Source organism: Homalodisca vitripennis, unplaced genomic scaffold (genome assembly GCF_021130785.1).
Source record: "Homalodisca vitripennis isolate AUS2020 unplaced genomic scaffold, UT_GWSS_2.1 ScUCBcl_12135;HRSCAF=21690, whole genome shotgun sequence".
NCBI classification, from domain to species: Eukaryota; Metazoa; Arthropoda; class Insecta; order Hemiptera; family Cicadellidae; genus Homalodisca; species Homalodisca vitripennis.
The window spans coordinates 1-10,023 of NW_025788247.1; the positions used below are offsets into that span (position 1 = coordinate 1).

The 10,023-nt window shown below is 35.0% G+C and overlaps 1 protein-coding gene and 1 pseudogene across 1 annotated transcript; both read left to right on the plus strand.

The window, feature by feature from the left end:
• Positions 1 to 1,386: 1,386 nt before the first annotated feature.
• On the plus strand, positions 1,387 to 6,524 carry LOC124374984 (annotated as a pseudogene).
• Positions 6,525 to 9,030: 2,506 nt separating this feature from the next.
• On the plus strand, positions 9,031 to 9,519 carry LOC124374985 (zinc finger MYM-type protein 6-like). The gene has a single exon (XM_046833117.1). The coding sequence runs from the start codon at positions 9,031 to 9,033 to the stop codon at positions 9,517 to 9,519; it is 489 nt and encodes a 162-aa protein (XP_046689073.1).
• The last annotated feature ends 504 nt before the right edge of the window (positions 9,520 to 10,023 follow it).

Consider the following 10,023-nt stretch of genomic DNA (forward strand, 5'->3'; position numbering starts at 1 on the left):
TATATGTTTGAGAGGAAATCAAGCTGCACTATTACAGTAAAAAAACCTAAATTAATTTTGCTGTGGAGAAGCAAGGGATTTCCAATGCATCGATTGACGTTTTGTTTTGGGATTGTAAGTAAAAAAAAACCATGATTCATCGCAGGTAATCACGTTTTTTTAAGAACGTAGGATCACTTTTTGTAAGATGTCAGAAAAAAATCATTCTACAGCATTTCTTCGATTCAGGTGAGACACTTTAGAACCAATTTTGAACACATTTTTTTCATGTTGAATTTTTCATGAAGAATTTGCCTAACACTTTCCTTGTCCATGTGACCGGTCGTATGATATTCAGCCTTATTGCGTTTGTTCTGTCGCTCTGCCAATACTAATCCAATTATTTTCTAGCTACGCCTCATATAAGAGGAATAGGTACATTATAAAGGATGCCCAGATAGTCAGAAATGCATAGCAAGGTTTAGGAGCCATGAAAAGTTGCAGCAAAAGTCAATTTACCATCTTGATTCCCAAGCCAACCCATCAGAAATGTGACATTACTGATGTCCAATAAGACTACATTCAGTTCCTACATTTGGTGCCGGTACATGGAGATCATAATGGAAATGAGAGATTAAGGATTTTTAAATAATTGAATAGCTTTTTATCTGTTGCCAAAATTATCTTATCTTGCCTACCATTAACGCACATATTAAATTTTATTTTAAAATTGTCCTGTGAGAAGCAAAATCTTTTTCAATCAATAATAGTGTAACCATTAATTCATGTGACTCACCGTGACAAATTCCGTAAATTCATTGAATGTAGATGAATTTTAATTCTTTAATTTTAAATTTAATTATCCAGTTCATCATTATAAAGTAGACTATTATTGATGTAACAACATGTGGCCAGCACATTTTCTTCTAAATCCATTTTAAACATTTAAATTGAGACTTAAGACAGAATTCTAGTAATTCTATTCATAACCTTTAACTAATATTGATTTGACACAATGGGAAACATATCTTCTGTAAGGTTACAGACACAGCTAGATATTAACTTTGAAGACTAATAAAAGTCAAATACTGGACCTTGTTGTGTAAAATTTTGTGCAATTTCTGTAAAATTTGAACATCTATATTCAGAAGTTACTAGAATTACTAGAATTTATTACTAGAATTAAAACTGTTTTCTTCAAGACATGCACCTGTTGAATAATGGAAATCTCTACTCCCTTCTAATTTGTTGTTTATTCTCATGTTTTTTATTTACAGTATGTAGACAATAAATTGCAAGATACGGATTTGAACAGTATAATTCTGTGTATTCATTATTGGTAGTTGTCTCTTCAAACAAATATCACTCTGTTGTCTGTTAAGATTATTTTCAACATTTGCACAACAGTTATACATTAGAGGGGTCTCTGTTGCAGGCCTCCCGCAATGTAGCCAGCCTGAACCACATAACCCCTGAGCTGAAAGGGTTATCTGGAGAAAAGGGTTACAATAAGGACTGTCACGGGAAGAATGCAAGTCATACAATGTAGAGGTACTATATATTATTTTTAGTTAAAGGCATGCATTATGTTTTATTGGTTTTAGAAAACTTGAAATTTCCAAACAGATGGTAGTAGACAACCTGGTTATCATTTTGGACATTTGCCACTTTTATATGTTAGAAAAGGTATAACACAATGTTTCGAAGATTGAAATCTATCCTCTTTGTAGGTGGGAGGGGAAATTATTGATACATACAAAAATAAAGAACAGGAAAAATAAAAGAAGGAAAAGAAAAGGGTTCAAATATGCCTGAAAGCTGCTTGGAGTCCAGTCCAGACATTGTCACTGCACAGAATGCAAGTTCCGAGCATACGCACGAGTACGAGAAACAATCACACGTCACACCAGCACAGGCATATGAGAAATATTAACAAGAAAAATCAATTTTGGCTCTTTTTTTGTGTTATCTGAAAAAATGGACCAGGATGGCGATGGCCAGGAGGGGAAGGGGGTAAAGGCTAGCCGCTTTCTGGCCCTATATTCTGGTACCTTAGACCTTAGTGTCATGGTATGTGTCCAAATTTTGTTGATGTGCTGTGTATTAAGAAATGGGGACACCCTTAAGAAAACTACACAAAGGGCAATGCCTAAATTTTCATTCATACTTATCAAAAATTTGTCCTAAGAAGGTGTAGCATACATGTGGGTTCATGTTCTGCTTACCCGTCAATAGGAACTTACCAAAAGCAGTAGCAACAGTAGTTATCCAATCCCTTACCTGGTGTGGGAGATTAGTAGTGTTATTAAATTCTCAGGAATTTAAAATCTAGGCAAATATTCCCAGGGATTATTATGATTATTTTACAAGATAGTTAAAAACCTGGAAATTAATTGGTTAAAATCAGTCCATTATCTATGGTTAAATCAAACTCAAAAAATGAAATATACTTTAAAATAAAAATTATAATTAAATAAAACTGTTGAGAATTAATAATTTGCAAAGTGAAACAGCTCAAAAATAATAGGTCAGTGTAGTAATTGTGGTGATAAAATAAAACACAAAATGCTCGTATATGTTTAAAAAACATTATTATTGAAGAATAAAAACATTAGAAAAACTAGAGTGTAAAATTCGTTATCAAAAATCAATAATTATAACTGCTAAAGGGAAAAAGGTGTAATGGTTTTTATTATACAGCATTTTTCTTCCCATATTCAATCTTTTTTAAGTTCCCTAGTTACTGACACTCTCTACGTTCCATTAAATCTTCTTTATTTTTTTCTCTTCTACATTGTTTAAATCGAAAAAAATCGTTCATTACTTGATACTCGATCTCATCATCTTCTTCAATCTAAAAAATTTCCATTGTCTCAACTCTCTCCTTCCTGTTTCCTCTGGTTGTTTCTTTCTTTTCCTTTCCTCTTTTAGATATAGAGCATTCATGAGCTCTCCAGCTGTAAGAAACGAAAATATCAGTTTTACTCCTCGCTCAGAACAGAAGACAGTTTCTTTTCTACAAGAAAACGTACTAAGTGTACTCTTTGGCAGCTGAAGTTTACTGGTGCCCTCAGTATTCTTATGGCTACATCTACCAATTAACAAGCAACCCTCTTAACCCCGCCCACCATGAAATAGGCTTGATTATTTTTATTCTTTATCGGTCCATCCCTTTTCAAAGAAACTTTCTTGAAGTAAAGCCTTTCCTTGGTGTTGGTTGCCTACAGCTAAAACTTTATATTACTTTTATAACGGTCCAAACCCATCTGCTGCTGAGCACAAACAAAAACCTATGGTGTTTAGTAGTTCCGTAAGGGTCGATAGCAAACTACCCTGGCATTTTAGGGCCAAGCATAAATGGTTATGAGATCTGTTTGGTCCCGATGCCAAATTTTATTCTCTTAATGACCTTTTCTATGATTTATTTTCTTCGGGATATGGCTGTTACATGGATGATTTTGGTATTCTTCCTACTTGTGGTCTAGTTTATTTAATTTTCTGACTAGGTATTTGTGGGTCATTTAATTCAATGAATCATGTGATATGATCAACAATTGGTTTAAGCAAATCTTATAATTTTTTTTTCTATTCTAATCCAAAACAAGCATCGTCTAGTTGGTTCCTACTTTTTAATGGATGGGTCCAGATCAGCCTGTTCGTTGACCTAAGTAGATGTTTTATAAACATGAGTTCCAAAGAGAGGAATTACTTGTAAAAAAATGCTTGAGTTTTTTAATGTTAGTGTAGAAAGAAAATCGAAGTCCATTTAGTTCTATAAAATCCCATGATATTGTTTTTACAGCAAATTAATGCAATGAAAATGTGATAATTCTTGAAATTAAAAAGTATTCACTTTCCCTTGTTATAGTAGTTTTATGAAAATCAAAAAAATTGTCATAAATTCCCAATTTTTTGGGAATATTCCTGGGCAAAAGAACTATGCCCGGCATTATTCACATTTCTATAATTCCCCTCCCATGGGGAATATTCCCAACCCCACATCACTACAGATTAGCTTAACCTTGGAACTGATGTGGTTTAAGTTGGGTACAGTAATTTAGAAGATTTGAAAATGATTTTTTTAATTTAATAAAAGTAAATACAATTATATGTTGAAGACCAAAACATATTGTTTAGTATTACTTTAATCAGTACGAACTAGTAAATATGTAATTGATAACATAAGGTATATACACAACTATGTACCACTTAGATGCTGGTAGCTTACAATTTCATAAGTATTTATTTCCCTCCACTTGTTTCTTTTTTTTTAACATGCTTTAAAATATACATTAAACTTGGGATTTATGGTTTTAAAACAACAACAAGGTATTATTTGTTTTGAGTATTGAAGTCTATAAAATAAAAATTTAATAGTGTATCAATAAACCATTGTTTTATATACCTTCTTACTCTACATATAAAGCCTATTCATTAAAAAACTCATTTTATTACCCTTTTTTTTCAAAATAAAAAGTGTTTAGTTTAAAAAGAATACAAACACTGTACTTTAACTGAACATTTATATCCAACCAGAAATTAGCACTTTTTAAGGAGTCCCAAAAGGGGTTATTAAATAAATGTTTACCCATTAAATGTTTCAAATTGTTAAATTCAAATAATTCAATATAGTTATCTTTTATTTAGTTACTACTACAATACTGTTCAACATCAAAAAAATTTATCAATCATTTGAACATACTGATTTCCTCTGACAAAATTTCACCACAAATAATAATGAAGGTGTGTCTCAGGTCCCAGTAGGAACAATAGTGAAAGACCAGAATCTGAGGGTGGTTGGAGACCTGGACCGTTTGACGGAGCTATGTTCGTGGCGGCAAGAGGAGGCGCAGGTTGGTCACGGCAACACCTTCTTCTGTTCTGACACGATGCAGAACCCTGAAGTGGCAGAATACGGGGCAATAGGTGAGGAATCTGTTCCTACGTCATCGCGAATCCGCCAGTATGGCACACTTCGGACTGGTGAGTCTATACCAATAATAATACTATATTCATATAAAAAGAAAGGACAATCTAACGAAATAACTTTTGTTTTTGCCATTCCCCCAAGACTATAAATCAGTTTGGAGAACTTAAAAAGCAGAATAAGAGGAAGAGTCAGTATGGTACAAGATAGACAATATTATTAAATAAAGCACTGGCCAGTGCAGCATTTGATCCTGCGCTAACTCGACTCTTAAGACCAATGCCTTGGACCAGTGGTCTCCAAACGTTTTTGCTCGAGGGTGAAATTAAAAGATTTTAGGAGGCAGTGGGGCCCAGTACTTTCATGTGTATATTATTGAAGGACAATATGGTTAGATAGGTATACTTAGCATTGGAAGTTTAACAGTAACTTAAGCCAGTATAGTAAGCTGGTAAAGAAAACTGTCAATCATTTTTATACGAAATATATAGTAATTTATTTACTAAAATCTAAATTTTTAATAGTTTACAAAAATTAGTCATGTTTTTCTATTGAGCCAACCCTTGTTCTTCATGTGTATGTGAGTGATTTGTACAGTTGCTTTTGGCCAACAATGTTGGTCCATTTTCTTGAATAAAACACACTGGTTGTCAAAGTCTGATTTGTTAATGATGTCTACTCACCTTGGTTTGGCAGCGTCTATTATTACAGTTACAACATTTCTCATAGTAGTTAAAATTTTGAAATACATTTATACTCGAAGGAGATCATCATTTTAAAATCATTTATTTAATTTTAAATGTCTTTTGAACATAAGGGCGCAAATTATGAAACACATAATTTCATAACATGAAATTTGCACATTTTTAATAATAAGTCAATTAACAATTTGTTATAAATAACTAGTTAACAGTTATTCTTAATGCTGTTTATAAAAATAATGGACCGTGAATTTATCATCTTACTGTCACAGCTGTGAATTTGACAATTAAGATTAAGTGGGAACCCTGTTTATTGGTATTTTCAGAAATGGATATTTTAGTTTACATTCAGTTTTCACATATATTATAATATCCTAGTCATAAAATTTAGAGTTTTAATTAGGCCATGTAAAGGAAAATAACAATGTACTTCAGGAGAAAGGTATAAAAATCTGCATAATTGTTATAGATTTTTTAAACATTAGTATTATCAATTCAGCTTACAAAAATCGTTCATTTTGCAAATATAACAAAAAATTAAGTTACTTTTAATGGAAAAGAACAATTGTAGTAATCCAGATATTTATGTATTTGAACTTTTCAGACTACCGATTTGTTCTTATAGTATTTTATTAATAAATATGTAAGTATAGACTCTATTTAATTTTATTTTTATAGTTTATCTTGCTACCTTTAATTTTTTCCTTTGTAAAGTTTACAAATTTAACTGCAAAACAACTTTATGTTTTCAGCTAGGAATGCCAAACGCGGGAAAGAGCACTCTGCTACAAGCAATCTCGAGGGCCAGACCAAAGATTGCCCCTTACCCCTTCACTACCCTGAAACCACATCTGGGCGTGGTCCAGTACAGCGACTATGAACAAATAGCAGGTCAGAAATCGTTAGTCAGCTCATAATGTTTATATAAATGTTACAACATATTTACATGTTAATTTATGAATGGCCTTCACTTTTTTTTCTTTACTGCTAATCTTTAAGATTACATGTAGCATCAATGAAAATAAGATGTACATAGTTCTCATTATTTGTCACACAGTTCAACATGTATTGAATGCCAATGTTTTGTGAGAATACACCTCAATGTTTTAAGGGTTTTCACAAGCATTATTAATTAAAGTAGAGATATAATATTGTCCAATTGTAAAGTAATAAAAAGTAAAATAGGTTTAACCCATTGCGGATAGTATTGTTTTGGCGCGCGGGCACGAATTAATTTACGGCCAGCGGCCACACGAACAGCAATGGTGCGCCACAGTATCGCTCGCTATCGTATACTAGAAAATTCGGCTGTGATGGTATTCGTTCAGATGGAATATGGGCCTGCTGGGTATCCGTGATGTAGGAACGATAACACGCAAGCAAGGTTCTGGGGTGACAGGGATGATGTCTGAATCATAGTCTAAATAAAGCGGCTCGGGCGAACCGATTACAACATCCGGGCCATTGTCTAGACTACACCTGCCAACATGTATGTCTGCGTCTTTTTGTTATGTCACTAACCTCAAAAGTATTATAATAACAACTGAGGAAAACTCCCAATCAGAAGCGCTCAAAAGCAGAGAGTTAAACTCATATAAATGATTTTTCAACTTCGACATACAACTGTGATCTGTAGGATATTTATAAAACTTTTTAAAACTGTAAATGTAGACCGTTGTTACATACTCTTAGTTGACAAGTGAAGACGATCGCCCGATCTATCAGACATTAAAAGAACTATTTGGAGGGAAATTTAAAAGCAGACCGCTTTTGCGACCTGGGCTCGTCATCATGCCGTTAGGCCCGGCCGCTGCGTGACGAGCCCAGCTCGTCAGTGATCCGCAATGGGTTAAAGCAAAAGTGTATGTTTATTGGACTTATAACTTTAATCTACCTGTAGCAAACCTGTTAATTTAATTTTGTCAGTACAGAACTTAAGTTGAAGTTCCTTCTGAAAGAATCAATCTAAGCCAGAGTTTCCCAAAGTGTGCGCCGCAAGCTAGTGCTAGGTGCGCCTCCGTTGTCTACCAAAGAGTCTAAACGTCATCATACTACAATACAGTGCGGATCAGTCTGTGCGCGCGGCTTTGGAGTTACTACCCCCTCTTCCCCCTGCCGAACCTTACTTACTGGCCCAGCCGGCCGGTTGCACAAACAAAACAACTAGGCAAGGTCAGACAACAACAAGGACAAGATATAAGAATTGGAGCAGAGCCTCGGGTTTAAGAATATCCAAAATGTTTATCTCTCCTTATGCAAAAGGATGGACAGCTCTCCTAGACCAGAATAAGGAGGATATAAGACTGATATTAGGAATGTTGACAGGACATGGCCCTCTGAGAAAGCACCTTTTGAAGGTAGGCCTTAGTCGGAGCAGCGAATGTAGACTCTGTGGAGAGGAGGAGAGTCAGCGGAGCACATTTGGTTGGATTGTCCTGCCATCGTAGAGACTAGGAAAAGATACCTGGGAGCATACCTCCTCAGCCCCAAGGACATCAAAGAACAGGAGCCCTTAAATCTGATTGGTTTTTGCAAAAGCCTCGGTTTTTGAGGGCAAAAATAAAAGTAAGGGAGGCGCAAAGGTCCTTTTAGGACTAAGTGCGGGGACAAAGTGTGACAAAGTGTCCTCTTCCCTCAGAAGGAAAAAAAAAAAAAAAAAAAAAAAAAAGGTCAGACAACAGAGCTTTGCATCTCGGTACGTCATTCTGTTCTTGGAACTCGTTGCTAGACAACGGAACTACCTTTGTGTATTTTCGGAAATCGTCGTACGTTCCCGGCGGACAGTCTGCTACTACTACTTGCAGTCTTGCTTCTGTTGAGGTTATGTTTTAGATTTAAGTTGCGAGTTTATGTTTACACAGTGTGACAGTCGCACAAGTGAAGTAAATAATCAAAGTAGTGAAGTTGTAGTTTTGTTAAGTTTATTTAGTGTTGGTTATTATATTGTTCTTTAAAATGAAAAGATTCTTATCTTCAAATAAAACTGAACAAGGAAGTAAACTAAGTAGTTATTCCGCGTCAACTTCTGCAAAGAGCGATGCCGAGACAGCTGAGGGAAGCCGTAAACCAAAATACAGAAAATATGACGATAAGTATTTAGATTTTGGTTTTTCTTGTATTGAAATGAATAATGAAGAGCTCCCGCAATGTGTTGTTTGCATGAAGGTTTTATCAGTCGAATCTATGCTGCCTAGTAAACTAAAACGGCATTTAGAAACTGTCCACTCAAACTTGATAGGGAAACCAAGAGAGTTCTTTAAAAGAAAGGGAACTGAGGTAGTAAAACAAAAGGCTTCTTTTTCTAAACATTCCAAAGCTAACAACGATGCACTTTTAGCTTCATTCAAAGTGGCATATCACATTGCAAAATGCAAAAAGCCTCACACAATTGCGGAAGAGCTTATTTTACCAGCTGCCGTTGACATGGCTAAGATAATGATTGGCGAGGATGCAGGGAAGCAGCTTCTTAAAATTCCTCTGTCAAACAATACAATAAGCAGGAGGATTGATGACATATCTGAGGACATTAACAACCACCTTATAAATAGTTTGAGAGATAAAGAGTTCGGAATTCAATTAGACGAGGCTACTGACAGTCACAAAGACGCTAATTTAATTTGCTACGTTAAGTATGTGAATGAAAACCAGTTGATAGAAGATTTGTTGTTTTGTAAGGAAATTGAAGGCTGCACCTCTGGTAAAGAGGTGTTTGATATTGTTAACAATTTTATGGCGGAGAATGATATTAACTGGGAAGACTGTGTTGGGGTGTGTACTGATGGAGGCCGGTCAATGTCAGGCCACTACCAAGGACTGCAATCTCGCATTCGGGAAAAGCCCCAAACGCTGTTTGGACACACTGTATTATACACCGAGAAGCACTGGCAGCAGCAAAGTTCAGTTCAGAGTTAAATGCAGTTATAAAAACCGTGATCCAAGTAATAAATTTTATCAAAACAAGACTAATGAAAGCCCGGTTTTTTTCTAAACTATGTGATGACTCAGGCGCTCGACATTCGTCGCTTTTGTACTATAGCAGTGCTCGATGGCTATCTCTGGGCAATTCTCTGCTAAGATTGTTTGAGCTGAGGCAAGAAATTCACATTTTTCTGAGTGAAGACATTAATGCACTTGCTAATATGTTTATTGATGAAAGTTTTCTCCTTAAACTGGCGTTCCTGACAGATATTTTTGAGCGTTTGAACATTCTTAACAAGTCTTTGCAGGGGAACAATACGGATATTTTTTAATTGACCAGTAAAGTTGAAGCATTCAAGAAGAAACTTATGCTTTGGGAAAAAAGTTTGAAGAATGGAGATTGTTCGATGTTTTCAACTTTGAATCAGTTTCTTAAAGAAAACGATCTTACTCTGAAAGAAGAAATGAAAACAATGTTGACTCCAGCACTTGTCTAGA

Bases quoted from the DNA above. Each gene is read 5' to 3' on its own strand.
- LOC124374985 (XM_046833117.1), top strand. From the start codon at position 9,031: ATGGCTAAGATAATGATTGGCGAGGATGCAGGGAAGCAGCTTCTTAAA.